The sequence below is a fragment of the Rhamphochromis longiceps genome, linkage group LG8, assembly GCF_057381845.1.
Source record: "Rhamphochromis longiceps isolate RC_006_pf linkage group LG8, R_longiceps_female_GT1.1, whole genome shotgun sequence".
NCBI lineage: Eukaryota > Metazoa > Chordata > Actinopteri > Cichliformes > Cichlidae > Rhamphochromis > Rhamphochromis longiceps.
Window position 1 is genome coordinate 32,165,479 of NC_140564.1, and position 20,192 is coordinate 32,185,670.

The window sequence follows — 20,192 nt, forward strand, 5'->3', positions numbered from 1 at the left end:
ATCCTGGATTTTTTGTTTTTCATGTCATCATCCGAATGACTCTTCATTTGCCCCTTCACCCAGGACTAATTTGCCTTGGGAGACGTAACCAAGTGCAAAAAGCCCCGAACAACATGGCCTCAGAAGCAGAAGATCAATCAAACTCAGTACAAGAGAAATAGGGATTATTTTAAACTGTGAATGATGCAAAGCTACCGTAATCAGATCCTTTAATAAAAAATGCAGAGCGAGAAATAGAGAAAAGATCCTCTTTAAGTATAAATTGAAATAAAATTGTTCTGTGTTTTGTACTCCTCCAGGGTAAATCCATTATTTAAAATGAGCTCAAATGTGAGATGTGCTTAAATTTGAATATTTAAATTAACATAACAGTGACCAAAGAAGCAATTTAATACGAGGGGTCAGTTTAGCTCACTGTAAGCAACTGAAAGAAATACTTAATGGGTGTCTGCTTGTTGCAGAGCAGCTTTTGACTTCCTGAATGTTTTCTCCTGGTTCAGGTTTAAGCTTCTGTCTCCACAGCCACAGGAAGCAACAGGTGCTGCTTTCTCAATCAAAGACAGAAGAAGGTCAAGGAGAGGTGAGAGGCCACTCAGCAAGTGTTTCACATATTTATACCTCTTCGGTCAGTGTTGTTTGGCAGAGGAACAGCTGGACGGAGCAGCTGACGGCGGGCAGCTCGACCTGGGGTTCCCCCATAACCTGCTGGTATGTGAGTGCTGTGCCATAGATCTATGTTAAGCTTCTGATCCCTTAAGTGTGAATGTGAGATGAGTCATCACTGCTGAACACAGAAAGAAGGTCTAAAACCATGGTTGGCTTTGCACGATCTCCTTGTTCCTGTGTGGGGTTTCTCTGGGATTCTAACCAGTCCAAAGACCTGCTTTTAGGATAATCTGTGATTCTAAATTGGCTATAGTTATGTTAGACCTGTGATGGATAAGCAGTCCATCCAGGATGTATCCTAATAACAAGGTAAGCCCTAGACCTCTGAAATGAATATGTGGTTCAGAAAATTGGAAAACAAAGCAGATTTTTGCAGCACAAATTATTTACTAAATGACCTAAACTTTAAATTTCAGCCAGATCAGCGGATTAACTGATATTTTCCATTATATTTTAAGTTATATGTTCATATTATTTTGGTAAGAACTCATAAAAACTACATATAATGAATGTGAATAAAAAAATAGTCATTTTAAAATCACTAAATATCCATATGAGTCTTAAAAATCCTAAACTTTTCGTGCTCTAAATGAGATACTGGTGGAGAAATCCCCTTTACAGCGAGCACCCAGCTTAAATCTAACGTGCATGTTTTAGTATGGAGGGCCAAAACTTCAAAAATTAAATAACAAAGCACATCATTACTACTAGAAGCTGTCTCAGCTTATTTCTGGTCATCTTCTTGTTCACCAATGTTGATTAAATCAATCAGAAGCTCAAATTAATTCAGTTAATTAATGTTCACACAGAGAGCAGGAATCTCCTAAAGCGGCAGCTACCAATGACACACCTCAAAAATACATGTGATGACTGTCAGCCACTGCAATGACTCTACTGACCTCTTTGAAGTTGTCAAAGGCGGCGAGGATGATGTCATGACCTCCTCTCACCAAACACACGGCCGCCAGCAGCTCCAGCACCAGAGCTTTAGTCCTGAAAAGACGATTGACGTTTATGCACTGCCCAGCAACTACTTTAAGATAAGATACCTTTATTAGTCCCATGTCTAATAAAGACGCGGGACATTTAAAGTCCGTCCTGAACACTAACACCTCGCAGATAATCACATCCATAGTTCTTGTACACTTTTCAGCTTATAGTTTAGTATACAGTGGCTTGCAAAAGTATTCGGCCACCTTGAACTTTTCCACATTTTGTCACATTACAGCCACAAACATGAATCTATTTTATTGGAATTCCACATCAAAGACCAACACAAAGTGGTGCACACGTGAGAAGTGGAACGGAAATCATACATGATTCCAAACATTTTTTACAAATAAATAACTGCAAAGTGGGGTGTGCGTAATTATTCAGCCCCCTGAGTCAATACTTTATTGAACCACCTTTTGCTGCAATTCCAGCTGCCAGTCTTTTAGGGTCTGTCTCTACCAGCTTCGCACATCTACAGACTGAAATCTTTGCCCATTCTTCTTTGCAAAACAGCTCCAGCTCAGTCAGATTAGATGGGCAGCGTTTGTGAACAGCAGTTTTCAGATCTTGCCACAGATTCTCGACTGGATTTAGATCTGGACTTTGACTGGGCCATTCTAACACATGGATATGTTTTGTTTTAAACCGTTCCATTGTTGCCCTGGCTTTATGTTTAGGGTCGTTGTCCTGCTGGAAGGTGAACCTCCGCCCCAGTCTCAAGTCTTTTGCAGACTCCAAGAGGTTTTCTTCCAAGATTGCCCTGTATTTGGCTCCATCCATCTTCCCATCAACTCTGACCAGCTTCCCTGTCCCTGCTGAAGAGAAGCCCCCCAGAGCATGATGCTGCCACCACCATATCTGACAGTGGGGATGGTGTGTTCAGAGTGATGTGCAGTGTTAGTTACACATAGCGTTTTGCATTTTGGTCTCATCTGACCAGAGCACCTTCTTCCAAATGTTTGCTGTGTCCCCCACATGGCTTGTGGCAAACTGCAAACGGGACTTCTTATGGTTTTCTGTTAACAACGGCTTTCTTCTTGCCACTCTTCCATAAAGGCCAACTTTGTGCAGTGCACGACTAATAGTTGTCCTATGGACAGATTCCCCCACCTGAGCTGTAGATCTCTGCAGCTCATCCAGAGTCACCATGGGCCTCTTGGCTGCATTTCTGATCAGCGCTCTCCTTGTTCGGCCTGTGAGTTTAGGTGGACGGCCTTGTCTTGGTAGGTTTACAGTTGTGCCATACTCCTTCCATTTCTGAATGATGGCTTGAACAGTGCTCCGTGGGATGTTCAAGGCTTGGGAAATCTTTTTGTAGCCTAAGCCTGCTTTAAATTTCTCAATAACTTTATCTCTGACCTGTCTGGTGTCTAAATCCAATCCAGAATCTGTGGCAAGATCTGAAAACTGCTGTTCACAAACGCTGCCCATCTAATCTGACTGAGCTGGAGCTGTTTTGCAAAGAAGAATGGGCAAAGATTTCAGTCTGTAGATGTGCGAAGCTGGTAGAGACAGACCCTAAAAGACTGGCAGCTGGAATTGCAGCAAAAGGTGGTTCAATAAAGTATTGACTCAGGGGCTGAATAATTACGCACACCCCACTTTGCAGTTATTTATTTGTAAAAAATGTTTGGAATCATGTCTGATTTCCGTTCCACTTCTCACGTGTGCACCACTTTGTGTTGGTCTTTGATGTGGAATTCCAATAAAATTGACTCATGTTTGTGGCTGTAATGTGACAAAATGTGGAAAAGTTCAAGGTGGCCGAATACTTTTGCAAGCCACTGTAGTTTCATGTTCAGGCTGTGCGTGGTGTTTACCTCGGGTTTCTGTCGTTCAGGCTGAGCGTGATCTCGTTCACGCAGGAGGGATGCTTCATCACTTGGTTAAACCCCGACTAAGTAAAAAAACACAAAAATCTGCCAACAGTTTGCCAAATAAGATTAAAGAATGAAATGAAACATGACCAGATTAAGTGGCTCTTGTGTGGACCAGAAAACAATATGAACTGCTGAAATGAAACAATACTTTAAAATTGAACTGAACTCTGACCTTACATATGGCATTTGTTTCTTAATATGAATTTAAAACAGCAAAGGACAAGTGTATAATAAGTGAATATCAACATGAAAAAATTACATTACCTATTCTGACATTTTTTGCTATCTTTAGAGAATGACTGATGGGAAATAAAAGTTAAACTCTAAGGATCAATTAATAAATAACAATAATACATAGTGTGTAAGTGGTTTTAGATACCTGGTAATTCATGATGGCACGCAGACACATGATGCAGAGATGAACATCATCTTTCTGGCTCACAACACGCGAGTTCCTCAAGGCTTTTCTGTTTTAGAGAGGTAAATCAGCCAGGTTTAACTGAGGCTTAACTGAAGAGCCGCTTTAATAAGACCTAGAATAGCACTGAAAATAAAGCCAATAATTATTACCCATTTACCCACTTTTTTAGAAGAATGTGCCAACTAATTCTTAATGAATTAATTTAGAAATAAATAAATAAATAAAGTCCATCGTCAGAAACTGCAGACTCTGTTTTAAGAAGCTCAAAAACTTCTGCAGTAAATACTTCAAATAATACTCATGCCAGCCATCATTCACCAGATGAAAACAAAACCACTGAGAGCATGCTCTCATAATTGTATTTTGCGTCACTTAGCGACATGTTTCACATTCACACCTAAGCACACCCCGTCTGAACAAAAGGACCCCAAACACCTATGTAAGGAGGCGTACTCGCTATGAGAGGAATGCAGCCACTTCCCATCAGAAAGATAAGAAGGACACGTCTGCAGCTGCTGAAGGTGAAGGCTAGGAGGAGATCATGATTTGAGTTTAAAAGCATGTGACCCTGCTCATTCCCAAATGACCTGTTAGGAGTGACCAATCACTCTCACTTATGCATTAAAACAGCGCATCACAGCACACACTCCAAAGGACACTTTACGTGTAAATTAGCCACATCGGCAGCTTTTTAAAGTGGTACTAATTGAGTCTCCAGGGTTGAGAATGAGCTCCTACGACTACATCAGCTGAATGGAAATAGGTCCCTGCAGCCAGCTTTAAGAAATCCTTAACAAGTTTTGCAGTGAGATGTGGATCATGGGCGTGCTGTCGATATACCCTCGGCCATGTGTCTATTTTTAGAAAACTTGTTTTTGGATAAACACTTAAGTCAGTTTAAAATGTTACTTTTCTCACTTTTCGGAGTATCAATAACATCAGTAAGTCATTTTAATGTAATAACAATGAAATAAATTAAAGTAGCCCATAAATTTATCACTGTGCTTTTGGTGTTTGTCACACTGTACCTGACTGTGAAGGCCTTGCCACCCTTCAAGGCGCTGTGTGTGGGTGAGTTGCTGGCACTTCTTTTCAGATCTTCCCCTGGTTTGTCAGTAGTTTTGCCTTTGTCTGTGGGCAGCGTGCCGTTGTCCACAGTCTCCACCTCATACCTGTGAGTATCACCATAAAAAGTAATGTTAATTAAATTTTGTGACCTTCTTGGACTAGTGAGTGACTGTGTGGCTGAGACAGTTCAGCAGCGACTGCTCTGAGATATCTTGTAAGCTGATACCTACGTGACAGCGCTGTGGGCGACAGACAGATAATCCACAAGAACGTCCAAACCCTGGTTCTCCTCATTTAAGAACTCCTGAGCCCAGCTACAGCAGGACAACACAAAACAAATGTAACTCAGAGGCAGAGCATGGCAGGAAAAGTTAGTAAAGAAGTGTTTTAAAAACATGAGTTAAAAGTTGTAATTTTGCTAATACTCACTATATTTCATTAAATGTGTTACAGGTGGTTGAAGAATTCACATTTTTATTTGAATTCATTGCTTCGGTGTAATTTTGTGTGCTATAATCAGCTTCTTATCTCTATCAATGGTACAATCATATTGTACCCACACGGGAGAGACTCACCCGATGTGATTGGTCCTCAGGGAAATCTCCAGCTCTCTCAGGACCTGTGTGGATTCCTGGACCCGTCTCCTAAACTGATAAAGCATATACAAGGTGAGAATGAGGTCAAAAAAATACTTAAAGATATCTTATTATACTCATTATAATATATTAAGTAATTGATCATTATGTGCCTCTCTGCTCTTCATCCATTTAAAGTAATCCACCTAAAGAACCTGCTTTTTCAGGTTCGAGAAACTGATAATTCAAAACAAACAAACAAAAAAACAACATTACTAAAGTTAAAGGTGGTTCTGCGAGCTACGGAGCTATCAGGTGGTCTTTTAGTTGCATGGACTGGACTGGACTGGATTTAGTTTGCACTTAGTTTGTTGGATAAAACAGCTGAAATACCAATATTTGAAATACTTTTAGATTACAGGTGATGAAAAAAGACTGCATATTGCCAGAAGGCTTAGCTGGAGGTGTGTCACTGCATAGCTACTGACTAACCAGAGGAGTTTGGAGGTTTTCTTTTATTATTTTTAAAGAATTAAATAGAAACATTTCAGTTTTTCCAAACATATAGCCAAGGCTCTACAGTCTATGAACCTTGGCTTATCCAGGTGTTGGCTTTACATAACATGATAAAGGAATGCTGGATATATTTGCAGTCAGGAACAGGGGTGTCCTAAATATTTTTAATAAGTACAGAACAGTAATCACAGCACACAAAGTAACTCTGCCTGAACAGACAGGGCCAACTTCAACCCACAAATATTTCTTACAGTAGAATATTTGTGGTGCCGTTCTATTTCCTGCCTCAAAAAGCTCAAGAATTTTATCAAAAGGTCTAAAATCAATGAGGCTTTTTCAAGAAGTTCATGTTTACTTTTCGAAAACAAACAGAAGCTTGAAATTAAAATGTTTGATTTGAGTTTGCTCCGATATACCTTTCGACTGACTCCTCCGTGATCCACAAAGCTCTTCAGCTTCTCCAAGTAAGCAGATGGTGGATTCTTCACTTGAAAGCGCTCCTAAAGATGGAGGAAAGAAACATTCAGACCTCTAATTATGTTTGATTGCAGCGCTGCAGCGATGGGGAAGGCAGGGCAGAGCTCAGCCGGGGTCTCACAGGAACAGGCTGATTACACCGCCTCAGTTATGCAAATGGTTGAAATGATTCGACTGCCATGCAGCGGCTACGTTCTCACACACACACTTTTCACTGTTCACGGCCTTTAGTTAAACCGAAAAACTGACACTTTCTGAAATGTGCCAAACTGTTTACTTGAGAAGCTGTATGACAGCAACGGGTTTATCTATCGCTCTCGCATCAACACACAGGTTGTTATGGACTCTCTTGTAGTTGCTATGGTGGTGTACAATATTGATGAGCTTCCTTGTGTTAGTGTATACGTAAGTCTGTGTTGGTTTCTTAACTTTGGCATTCAGCCATCTTACAAGAAGTTCAATTCGATTAATTGATTAAAACCGTCCTTTAACGTTTCTTCTTTTATCTACCTTTAATGGCTTCTCATGTTTGTTTACACTCCAAGCCTATTAACATGTACTTTACTACAAAGCAGAATCTCTTGCTTAGCGAGGTAACTTTACATTTACCTCATTGTCAGTGTTTACATTGCTGTGGTAATTTGTGCTGTATCACTGCCTGCTGAGTATAAACCCCAGTGTGCAGGTAGAGTAGTAGGAGGGTCTGTAGGATTTTAAAATCTTTGTCTTTCACTGTTATGACTATAAAATAATAAGAAATGCATGTTTTTAGGAACATCTTTATTTCTCCTTTTTTCTGTTGTCTCCAAAACATTTGTATTTTCTTAAGCCTTATAGACTTCTCCTTGCAGGCCTTTTTTGTTCTTTGCAGCTCAACCCACTGCAACAGAAAAACTCAGTTACAGTTTATTAGAATAAAAAAAAAAAAAGTAAATAAGTCCTGAACAGAATATTGAAAGTCTACCTGGTCACAGATCAGGTCCCACTTCTTCTCACTGTCGTACTGGCTGAGGATCTTGACCTTGTCTGGAGGAAGATTCATCGTGTTCTGGCAGCAGAAACACATGAAATAAATGTTAAAAAGTCAAATCTGTCGATTGGAAGCAATAACCTGCAGAACTTTTTCACATTGTTCACTTTTTATGTAGAGGTAAGTCAAAGAAAGTCAGAGATACAAACGCTGTTGATGGTTCACTTATGTACGAGCACTTATGTTGAATGTGACATGTGAAACAAACACAAATGAAGGGTGTAACATGATATCCACAGGGGAACGATGAATAAAAATAAAACATAGGAAAATCAAAATAACTGGGATTTACCCCATTGCAGAGCAGACAGTACACATAGACATTCATATGCGTACACTGCGATCATTAGAATCATATAAATGTTCCACATTTACAGTTTGATTACACTCAGGTCCATGTGAAATCACTCATTTTGGTAGTCAAATGCTAATTTGTATTTTGAACAAAGGTGTGTCCTAAAGGTGTGTCGGAGCTGCTGCACCACTGAAATCTACAATAAGACTGCAAAGTAAATAACTTCAGCATTCTTAGTGTACAACTACAACAACTACAAGTACAAACTAGGTAAATGTTGCTCAACACAAGCAAGTTACAGTTCATATACTTAGCCTATTATGATGCAACAGCAATTACCACAAAAAATGAATAAATAAAAAATAAAATAGTGAGGTACATGTTCTATTGAGGACAAAAGGACAATTTGACATTTTTTAAGAAATGCTATTTAAGATTAATATTGATCATTGTGCTAATGGCTCACATACATGCAAGGTGTGGTCAGACTGCTCTTCCGGTTGGATGTTGGAGTAACTGAGGCGTTTCTTGTCTGAGAATGTGGAGACTTTAAATGCACCCGTTTATCACAGGCTTTTGTAAGTGGTCAGTGTGTACTACGCTTCACCGCCGCTAGCTGGAGTCACTAAACTGAACTTCTCCACTGTGTGTGGGCTTTTTAATGACATATTTAAAAGAAGAACAGCATTATTGTGTAGTACAAACCATCCAAATTCTAGCATTTTAGCGGTGTTACTCAACACTAAACAGCAGATATCTGCATTGCTCTTCTATTTTGTTGTTTACACAGTCGATTACCCTCATCCTCTGGTCTGTAATTTATTTATTTTTTATCTACAATGGCTTTAATACCCATATATATATATAATTCTACCATGCTACCTTGTAGCTCTTTCTTAAAGAGGCTTGTGAAAGAAGGCCTACTGTGCGTTATTTTTCATTTTTAAACAGCATCAGACCATGCTGCCACAGTAACCTATATTCTCATTGATCTCTCTGTGCTCTGAATTATTTACAGATACATTCTGTGTTGAAAAACAGTCATGTGAATGTGTGAATATGGAGATCTTCCAGGAACCAACATGGTCACAGGCACGGGGTCCTCTCAAGCCCCTTTGACGACATCTTCAATAATTAAAGACTCTGCTGCAGGCCGTTATAAGTCTGGCAGTGAGTTACTCTGAGAGTCACAGGTCTTTGTAATTATCAGCTGTATGCTGTCATGTTACACTACAGTTTAATCACATATAGCCTACGTCTCAGAGCGGGATTTTAGTTCACATTGTGTTTTGAAGAGTGTGTGCTGATCCTCCCCTCTGATAAAGTGCAAGTCAGGATGCTGCTGGTTCTATACTCCTGATGTCAGCTGTTTGACAGATGAGTCAGATACTGTCAACCAGACATTTGCTTTTGTTTATGATAACTGATATCAGATTATAAAAGTTGCTGAGAAGTAAAGATAAAAGATTGTCACCACATTCCTCCCATTTTCACAACTGGGTGGTGTCCCAAACAACAAACACAGACACACGAGCGGCACCGACTATAACCCACAGAGTTGTGAAACTAGGCTAGTCGACAGGAGAATCCCGCTCAAGCATGACACACAGCTCCTCGTATCTTATCTGGTATCCTGAGCAACTCGGGCATCACAACCTCAGCATGGTGTCAGTGACACTGACTCAGTCTGCTCAGGAATGTCCCTGTCATGTCACCAACAAACAAATTCACACCACTGTCTGAATTTGAACTTCTCAAAAATTTAAGTCAGGCTTTTTATTCATCCAGAAGTAGAGGCCGAATCCCACTAAATGCTAAAAGATGGAGAGCTGCTGTCAGGCATGTCAATCTGGAAAATGGGTCAGTAGATCAATGCTGGATGTGCATCTGATAAATCAAGCCTGATGAATGAAGCTGGTGGGTCAATACGTGCTGGTTATGTGTGGCCGGATGGAAACTGAAAGAGAAAAACAGCACTGGCATTTTCCAGTGTTGGGTTTAAAATACAACATTAGCAGGACACGACACGGCTTTGGCTCCAATATAGTAACATAACACAGACCTGTGTGTGACCCACAAACACAAAAACCTTGTAAGTTATCAGACTTTAAATCACATTGTGTGTGTGTGTGTGGGGGGGGGGGGGGGGGGGGTGGCCCTTTTGTCATCTCTTCCCAGTCTCTAATCTACCACATCTGATGAACCAGTCGAAAATGCCTGACACGGTTCAAACTTATAGTCAGTCTGAGACAAAATCCCTGAAGGAAGTCCAGTCTATTTGATTATTATCCTGAACTACATGCAGTACTTGTTTTCTAAAGCAATATGCAAGGGGTTTGATGTGTTTTATTCTCCACCGTCATGCAATACAATCACCAGATGTTTTGCACGAGGGCTGCAAACTATGTGTATGAAATTTCATGCCAACTAGGAAGCATAAAAACTGCAGTTCACTGACAGGTGTGTCATCACAGCTCACTGTGCTTGTGCTTTTCTAGATTCTGTGGATTGTTGTGGTTAATTAATCAGACCAGTAAAACTAGAAAGATTCTATCCATCTCTTAAGTCTGATGTGATCAGCCATCTGGTCTAAACTCTTCTTCGATTCCAAAACTCAAACATGACTGAGAGCTAAAAATGGCCCAACTACTTTCATCTTCAATGAATTGTGAGCATGGCTGCTCTCTTAGGTGTCACACTGAAGTTCAACAACATGGCAGTGATGAAAAAAAGGATTTAGAGGTTAAACTGACTTAGACGTTAGCGGGAAGTTGGCTTGTTAGTTTCCATCTATGGATGAAATCCCACGTTATGACTCAGAGATTTATAAAAACTGAAACGTGCAGCTGTATTGCTTCATAAATGAAGACAGAAAGTTAAACAGCAGCCATGTTTATGGGGTTATTGAAGATGGGCTAGCTAGCATATAATGGTGTGCTACTAGGTGGCTGCCTACAGACCTATGGTTAGGATAATATAGGAAAGCAAAGATGGAGGATGAATTTTAGACTTTTATCTCTCAACATAAACCAGTGTGAGGGTGTAAAAGAGATGAATGCAATCATATGTCAGAGAAAAGATGCTGAAAACGAAGCAAACTTCAGTCCAGAGAAGACCTGGGACAACCAGTCAACACGCTGCTGTGTGGTTTGGATTACTCGCTATGAAAAAGTCTCATGCCCACTCTTTTCTGAAGCATTTATATGTTTAGTGTCCGGCAAACTATGAGCCCAAGAGTTGAAAAAGACAACAGTTAATGAAAGCAGCTTGGAGCACAGAAGAGCTAGCTTAGACCTTCATTCGATCCTCTCATCTAAACACTAAGCACTAGCAGAGGCTACTACAGATGTGCACCTACACATACGTACATGTACAAAAAACACGAGCGAGGTTGTTATGTATTGATTTTGTTGCAGTAAAATAATAATATTCCTACAAAATGCTAACATCTGTATTCATACAGCTGCTTTTCCATAACAGCTGGTTCAGCGATGAAATGCTTTTAAATCTTTAAAGCCATTTGCCCCCAACTAATAACATAAACTGACAACAGGCAGCCTGCAGTGCTAAACATGGAAGCAGGGAGAGGCTATAAAAATACTTTACATAAATGAGCCATTATAACCTGTATGGAAATCTTCTGATGGTCTAGGAAGATTATGAGAGGCATATAATGATGATTATAAACAGACATGGTGTGTAACTGTAGACTTTTCCTTCTGCAGGAGGACACAGGCAGTCTTGCTGATGGTCGATTCAGGTGCCGGAGATAAAAATTCCCCTTTCAACAAACAGCAACACAGACAGGATGAACTTGTTTTACATGTAACATAAACCCCAAAATAAATGATAACAATTACTTTATTTTTAGGTTTCTTGCATATTTCAGTTTAATAATGTTTTAGAGCTTTTGTAACCTGTTACCTCTTTTTAATCCCTTAGATTAACAAAACAGTTATTATTTTGGCAATTTTTGACATTTATGACAGCAGGAGGTGCTGTTAAAGTTCAGTTATCTGATGAAATTAACTCTGCTATGGCTTACATATCTTTTATTTTTTTGCTTCTTGTATTTTATTTCTTGCTTTTTCCTTTTAAATCGGTTCAATTTTCTTTAAACATTTCTAAAAAATAAGAATTTAAATTTAAATGAATTAATGTATTTACTGTGTCACTCCTGGCACTCTTGGAGCCTTTTTCTTTGTTAATTCTTGTCATTAACTCTCTGTTGTGACAATGCCAATTGTGTGCTTGTTGCTGTATACGTTCACTTTTTCTCTTAGTAGGACGAAACTATTTGTTTCCGTCTTTACACGTGATTTAGTTATAATACCAAGAATATTACTAGACGTGTGCTCCAATTTAGGCAGAAACAATGAAGCTGGCATGCTGCAAAGCTTGTTTTCCAAAAGACTTTAAGGTTGTCAGCAAACCCCATTTATGTCTAAATGCTCTCTAAATTAAGATCATCTTTTTTTTCCACCGAGTATGTTCGGATGCACAAAGAAATATTCTGTGCTAGCAGCTGATCACATAATCACGTCCCCTGTGTGTCTTTAAAGGCGCGATCTTCTCTAACATCATCAGGTCAGCAGGGAGTTGTGCATGTGACAGTAACATAAAACACAATCTGTGAGGTGCTGCAGTCATCAGGCTTCACATGTTAATGAGTTTAATTTTCATCTCGAGCTTGCTCTTGGCTGTGTGCCCTCTGCGGCTCATTTTTATTTTTTAAGACCTGCTAAGTGTGAAGGCATGTGGCAATCTCCATGGCAACCTGCACCGTAACTGCCTCAGTGCTTTGTAGGCTCACGAATCCCCCCGGCTATTTTTTAAAATTAAGTGGCGTTACACAATAAAATCAGTGACCTTTACACCTGCTACTACACCACCAGAGAAGCGGTGAGACTCAGAGGCTCAAAGCAGCAGCAGAGATGGAGGACAGGGTATCATTTCTACAAGCAGAGTAAAGCTAAATGATGCATGATGCTGACTTCCTGAATCCCTGATGGTTCTGATTGTCCCAAAAGGATGGATCAGTGAAATTATTATCTTCACAGAAAATGAATAATTACTTATGATTCAGTGCTTTTCCTATCTTTTCCTACTGGATGTATATGCTTTCATCTTATGCTAAAGGCGATCATCACTGCTCACTAATCTACCTTTAAGTAATCCCCCAAATAGCTAATTAGAAAAGTAGAATTGGGAAAAATACCCCAAATGATTTTCCAAAGTTCAAGATGACATCTTCAGATGATTTGTATTTTTTGACCTACAACTTCCTGACATTCTGTTTTCATTCTGTTATCAACTACCTGCTGCAATATTGTCACTTTATGATTTGTTCACAGTTCCTAAATATCAAGATGTTTGAGAAAAACTACAACATAGATTGATGCAATACAAAAATGATTGTGAGGGTGCTGGGAATTCCCCAATTTGGCACACGTTGCGTTATAAGGAGGGCCTGAATGGAGTCCCCCAATTATCCACTGTTAGTGGGGTAAACCATCAGAGAGTTGAGGGTTGTTTAGTTGATTGCTAGGGTAATAATCACACAATAACAGGATGATGGGAAAACTAGGCTAGTATGGCATCATTCTATCACAATATACAAAGATGAAGGTAGAATTCGAGATGGCAGGATTTCCACAAATACAGGCTCTTGTTCATTTTCATTCTGTTATTATTACATTATTGCTGTACTGAGTTGATGCATGATAATGTTCTGCAAAGTGCGTGACACCCCAAGCTGCAGTGAATTGCATCCACATCTGCTCTGCTTTTAATGTACTTCCACAAATCTTTTTAAAATGTCTCATGGAAATACAGCCAGTGTTTTCTATATTTAGTTTGAAACTGATTGTGGGATATTGGGTATAGATATCAGTGGGGTTACAGAGGAGACAGATGATGAAGAAACAGAAATAACAACAAAACCCCACCAATAATTAAAGAAAAGAAGCTGGTTATTCTATAACGCTGCTCAGATAAGAAACAATAGATTGATACTGGCAAAATGTGATTATGAATTGTTGAGTTCACAACGCTACTGAATCCACTGTGATAATCGTCGTGATTCTGGGATTTCACACAGATTGCCAGACACAGCATCTTTGTATTTTGGTCGGAGATAATGATTCTAAAAAAATTTCAGATTCATTGGAGTTACAAAAAAGTTGTTGTTTTTTTTATAGCTTTACTTGAGCTTTAATTATAATGATGAGGAAAAAAGAAAATGAACTAAAGGGAGGGACTGAATTCACACTTTTATAGAGGGGCAAAAATACAGCACATGGGTGTGCTGAAAGGTGGGATGAGCAGTGCATCACAATAACTATTTTATCTTAACTATATTGTTTTGATAAGGATGTGCCCTGAGTTAAAATGTGATTAACTGCACAGAACTGAAACTTACTGCAAAAATTGAATAAGTGGAGTTAATGCCCATCAATGCTTAAAAGAACCCAACACTTATAACTTATAAGCCTGTAGAAAAGTACAGACTATCTAAAAAAGAAACTGAATGTTCTTTTCTCTGCTTCTTCCTGACTTTGTGCATCAGTTTATAAGTACAGTACACAAATCCGCAGATGTACATTTACAAATCCACCCACCTGCCGCATTCCCTGTTGGGAAATATGCAAAGTGTTATGTAAAACACTGAAGGGAAAAGTACTAACTGTAAATTTGGACGTGACTGAAGCCTTTGTGCAGTCACTTTGTCATTCTGTGCTCTATGTTCTCTGCAGGTTTCTGCAGCTTTAGCATTGATTCTTTTATTGCGGATTCACATCAAAGCATCAAAATGTGAGTAAAGTATCATAAATGCTGCCTCACAAACAAACCTGCTGGCTCATTTTACAAACAAATACATGCAAATGCGCACGTGCTGAACACACAGAGCACTATCCACCTCCCATCTCCGAGCCCTCTGACACACTCTCTCCGCTCGTCCTTCTGAGCCACTGCGGAAGGAAACCAGCAGCGCTTTGCACACCAACAGGCAGAAACTGGTTTGTATGCAGACAGAGTATCTTCAACACTGAGCACAGGAGATTCAATTTATTATGCACACTCGGCAGAAGACATAAGGGTGGGAGGGATAATCTATATTTGGTAGGATAGAGAGGTGATGTAGCAAAAAGACAGAGAGATTGGGGGGAGACGCGGTTGCAGGATTTAGGCTGTTATTATTATGGAGACACCTGAACATTCATACAAAGTGCTGCAGCTCTGCGATCAGTGACGCCTGCAGCAGTTGGCACAAGACGCTTGCTGCTGGCACATTAATTCATTGCTGTATCTTTCACACAAATCCTTCCACTGCAACACTGGCCGAGTTTACTCTGATACTGTAAACACATTCAAATGAAAGCAAAGACTGCAGTTTAGGCTTAGAAAAAAAAATATTGAAATAATGAAAAAAAGGTTTGTAATTCAACATGACTTATTTGATAACTGGAGTGTTATTATGATGTTATTATTATATTCTGCATGTAAAGTGACAAAAAGACTCACAGATTAAAGGTGGGGACCCTATAATATTTTTTTTGTGAAACATCTTAAAAAATAAACAGAATTATTATCATTTTGTGCTGAAAACTATCTGAAAATACAGGGTAGTATGCAAACTGCCAAAACTCTGTAGTTTGCAGCATTGTGGTGAAGTTTATGGTAATATGTCATGTTGGACTGAAGATGCTGATTAGACTCAGAGCCATGAAAGCTTCTGAATGAACAGGTTCAATCCAAATAATCTCAGAGCAGCAGAGCAGGTCAGCTGATCACTGCCTATAAACAAATCTACTGGAGCTCACAAGGAAATGATTAGATGACGTTCTTTTCTCCACATTACAGTACTACATCAGATTTTAGGATTTTCCTGCTTGCCAGACGCCCCTGGCTTCACCCTTTAGTTTGTGAACTCACATTTTGAAGCTTAGGATTCAGGATTTTGGTCAAAACTTCTGAAAGCATTGCTTGGACAGTGCTTACGGCTCAGCTCTGAGTTGGTAAACCCTGACATCACTTCAGAATCGAAGGTAAATTAATTGGAATCTCAGGGCTCATGTGATTCTGCTAAATGAATTTCATCCCGACTGTCCACTAAATATCAAAGAAATCAGCTGAAGTGGTTTGGAGATATCCCACTGAAGGAAAATAAAACATTATCTCCTCAGCAGAGGAAATTACAACTCTGCCTCTCACAGGCAGCATTTTCTGCTCACACACACACACACACTGACTGAAGTGCTTCACTTGGAAGGGAGCAGCATTTATCAGGGCGTTAACTGATTGCCTTTCACCTTTAGGAGCCGGTTTTGCTAAGTATGCTCACTGACAGCACGTCTGGGGCCTGTTAGCTGTGTTTCACACTATCAATTCTTCAGTGTGCAGCCCATCATTATGATAGGACTCAGAAAAGAGGAATGCGGTTAATCATAGAAGAAGCTGTCTGACCACATATTGATCATAGCTGCCGTCTTTCACTTTAGCTGTCACTGTGTAGACACGAGTTCAGTCACTGTTGCTGCACATGTAACAGCTCAGTCACAGCTGGAGTTGCACTCAAGCAATGCTTTGAAGACTTAATGATTCTGTCATCCACCCCACTGGGTGGTGTGGAAAACAGGCGGGCTTTTCAATGAAAACACAGTATGCTGCTGAAGTTGGAGAAACATCACAACAACAGGCTCCCACTGTCACGGGCCGCCGGGGCAGACCGTGTGGAGTGAGTGGAGGACCCAAGAGCAAACAGAGGTGAGGACACAAAACCGGACTTAACAGAAGGCGAGCCTTTATTTAGGGCCGAAAACTTAAGGAACAAGGCAGCAAAGCAACTGAGGGAAAACCTGAACATAGACTGGGAAAACTATGGCTAAACAAAGTACAAACTAGGACTAGTTAAGGCTGGGAAACTATGACAAGGGGTAGGGGAGATAACACAGACGACGCGACGCAGACTACATGAAACACAGAGACTAAATACACATGAGGGATGATCAGGGGAAGTGGCCACACATGGGATCACAGCTGACACACATGAACCTAACGACAGGACAGGAGGGTGCAACTGAATACACTGACAATGAATACAGACTTACAAAGTAAAACAGGAAACATGGAAATTAGACATGACAAGAACTAAACATAACCACGCAGACAGGACTCATGACCCAGGGAAACTTAGTACAGGGGAGATGACATAACTGACAGCATGAACTTGACAGTACAAGACACACAGACATAAACACACGAAGGGCAAGGGAGACTTAATGCAAGGGTAATATATACAAATGGCTGGGCTACCTTAGAGAACCTAAACAAACAATAAACATCAAAATAGGCTAAACATAACACACTGGGTCACACGACCCAGGACCATGACACCCACCTTCTGGTTTCTGCCTTCCTACTAAAGTTTTGCTTCAGGAATTTGCTCCACCTCAAGCTCATGAGCAGCACTGAGGTCGGGGCACAAGCGTGACCTCCCCTGGAGCAAATGTCAAAGTAATGTTATCAGCAGAGGTGCTTTAATCGCTTTTACATCTTTGTGTTCAACATCTGGTCTTGGGTAGAAGAACTGTTCCAACATCTGTGCAGATGTTGAGGACGACTCCCAGTCCTAACCTGTAACCCAGGGGTGTCAAACTCAAATACACAGTGGGCCAAAATTCAAAACTGGAACAAAGTCGCGGGCTAACGCTAATATTTATTGAAATATATTTATTCCTCCAGATATAAGAATGAATCTTTTCTTATGGACTCAAACACGTTTTGCTGAAAAACTGAATATGGAACAAGCAAAGCTTAATACTAAACAATATATATATTAGCTGTATAATACCAGTAGGCCAGCTCTGATAGTAATTTGGTATGGCTTCGCGGGCCAGAGTTTGACACCTATGCTGTAACCGCTTTCTTATTATCTGAACTAGCCGGGGGTTTATAATGCTGAAAACGCAAGGAGGATGTTTTCCAAAAGTTAAGGCACATTAAGTTCACCATGCAACAAATGAGGCACAATTTAAGTGTGGATAAACAAAAAAATGGGTGTTGTCCAAAGAAAGGCTGTAGCGTATATGGCGAGGACACTGTGTGACCATCTTTTTTGCAAATCAAAAGTTAAGAAACAAAGGCACGTGTCTGCATGTCGGTATTTCATGCTTCGGCTGACTGTATCTATGTTGTGCATGGAAAAAATCGGGGCGATAATGCTGCTGTTTCAGGTGGATTTATCTGTTTTGCTCATTTCAGTTTACTTTCTGTTTCTAGATTCTAGATTTAATGATTTAAGCAGATATGTGGGCAGGTGACAAGCTTAGTCTTAGACTGTTGTCTGGTAGGTAAAGTAATGAGGAAAGTAATGACCTGTTTTCAAAGGAAGTTACTTTTATGAGCCCAACACCAAAAACAAACGTTGTTGTCGGCAAGTTCTGTGATGCCGAATAAATCACAAGAAAATCATTTAAGATATCCCAAAACACCTGAGTATCTAAAGAAGGACTAAAAAACACACACTGACAGAATATATTTATGGCCTCTGTAATGATCTCCATCCATTCAGTATCACAGTGTTGTTAGATTTCAGTGATGTAGCTTCTGAATTATTATCTATCTCTCTGATTTTCTTTCCCTTACAGCTACGCTCCTCTCATTTGAGCTTCTTTTTCAGAGCTTAAAGTTTACTTCTGTTTACTAATTCTCTTGATTTGATAAGCGCCCCCTACAGGAATAATAAAGTAATGACTTTGAGAAGACTAACGAGGACCAACTTAAGGCACCTGCATTTCACTAAATATAAAATCAAACAACAAAGGTGATGCAGCATATGACCTAATCTACATTGTCTCTTTCCTAATATCCAAGCGTATTTTTGGCAACGTAATCTTCTCTCATTGGTAAAACTTTGATACATGAGTGATTTATAAGTACTAGTATAAGTACTGAGATAGGGCAGTAAAGAATAGAGGCACCTTTTACTAAGCTGTAAACAGACCTGACTTCCTCGTATCATTCTTTCTCTAACAGGGAGCAGTGAGCCTAAAGCTGCGGTAAGCCTGAGCATAAAGGAGCTCTTATGTATCTTTTCACAGCAGCTTTGTGTACCTGGCACAACGATAAGCTTGTCCCGAGGACGTGCACATTTTCAACATATTCCACATTCTTTGTTTCTTTCTATTGTGGCACTCTTGCTTTTTCCACTTGCAGCACGAAGTCATGCATTCGTGACTCACCAGCACAGCGTTGAAGCGTTCCTCCAGCTCTTCTTCAGGTGGCATCGGGAGTTTCGCTCCGGCTGTTTGTCTCTGGGGCCCTGTGGACCCCGGGCCCGATGGCTTGCCATCCTTTCCCTGAGAAACCTCAAGGCTTCCTGCTGCATTCCCCATGACTGGCAATCCAATAGATCCAAAAAACACACATATGCACAAAACTCAAAAGAACAGTCACTGCCAGAGTCTCAAAAAGGATCAAATGTGGGTCTGTCTGCTCATCCAAAGTTAGGTTCTGTGTAGCTTGTGGCCTTCCATTATCTCCACAACTCCTCTGTGTTGGTTAACATTTATTACTTGTCAGCTTTCAGTTTTCTGGCAAACAGAAGAATGAAATCCACCCCAGCCTCTGAATGACAGCTCAGACCTGGCTCAGGTCCTAGTGTATTATGAAACCCTAGAAAGAGGGAAGGGGATATCCTGACAGGGACGGACGGACTGACAGCTGAGCGAGTGACAGAGGAAAGGGGGAGGAGGGAGACTTCAGAGCCTGAGGCAACTGCTGAACAGCAGGCTGAAATAACAACAGGAAAAAAATCAACAGAAGAAGATAAACAGAAAAATATAGGCAGCACTTTGGTGTGGAGGAAACTCAGGAGGAAACTACTCCCAAAGCTGCTGCAGGTAAGCACACTCAGCTGGAGCTCCAGGTGATCTGTGGAGGTTCTTCATCTGCTGCTGGATGCTGGTAGTCGGTGGACCTCTGAACTCCATATCCAGAGTAAAAGAAAAAAAGAGGGGAAAAAACAGGGAAGAGCAGAGAACCGGCAGGCAGCTACTCTGTCTATCCGACAGGAGAGAAACTGAAGGCAGCAGTGGCATTAGTTAATAGCACAGAGCACTCTGGGTCCTAATGCCTCCCTATTCAGGCTGCACCTGACCATGGGAGCTTTCAGAGAAGGTGTGTCAGATGCATTTTAGTTCATAGGCCACATGACACTCAGTCAAGTTCAAGTGGGCCGAACCAGTTAAAGCCAAACAATATACAAAAA

At 40.4% G+C, this 20,192-nt stretch overlaps 1 protein-coding gene across 3 annotated transcripts in view; it reads right to left on the reverse strand.

Annotated features, from left to right (window-relative positions):
* Positions 1-19,980, reverse strand: part of fmnl1b (formin-like 1b) — a 37,193-nt gene extending 17,213 nt beyond the window's left edge. For all 3 annotated transcript variants that reach the window (XM_085417082.1, XM_085417083.1, XM_085417084.1), the window contains exons 1-9: positions 19,165-19,980; positions 7,561-7,644; positions 6,536-6,619; positions 5,604-5,677; positions 5,259-5,342; positions 4,989-5,132; positions 3,919-4,006; positions 3,480-3,556; positions 1,566-1,659 (exon numbers count right to left, since the gene is read on the reverse strand). In XM_085417082.1, coding sequence (XP_085273208.1) covers positions 1,566-1,659; positions 3,480-3,556; positions 3,919-4,006; positions 4,989-5,132; positions 5,259-5,342; positions 5,604-5,677; positions 6,536-6,619; positions 7,561-7,644; positions 19,165-19,317 — 882 coding nt within the window. In that variant the 5' untranslated portion in view covers positions 19,318-19,980. The remainder of the gene's footprint in view (positions 1-1,565; positions 1,660-3,479; positions 3,557-3,918; positions 4,007-4,988; positions 5,133-5,258; positions 5,343-5,603; positions 5,678-6,535; positions 6,620-7,560; positions 7,645-19,164) is intronic.
* Positions 19,981-20,192: the final 212 nt, after the last annotated feature.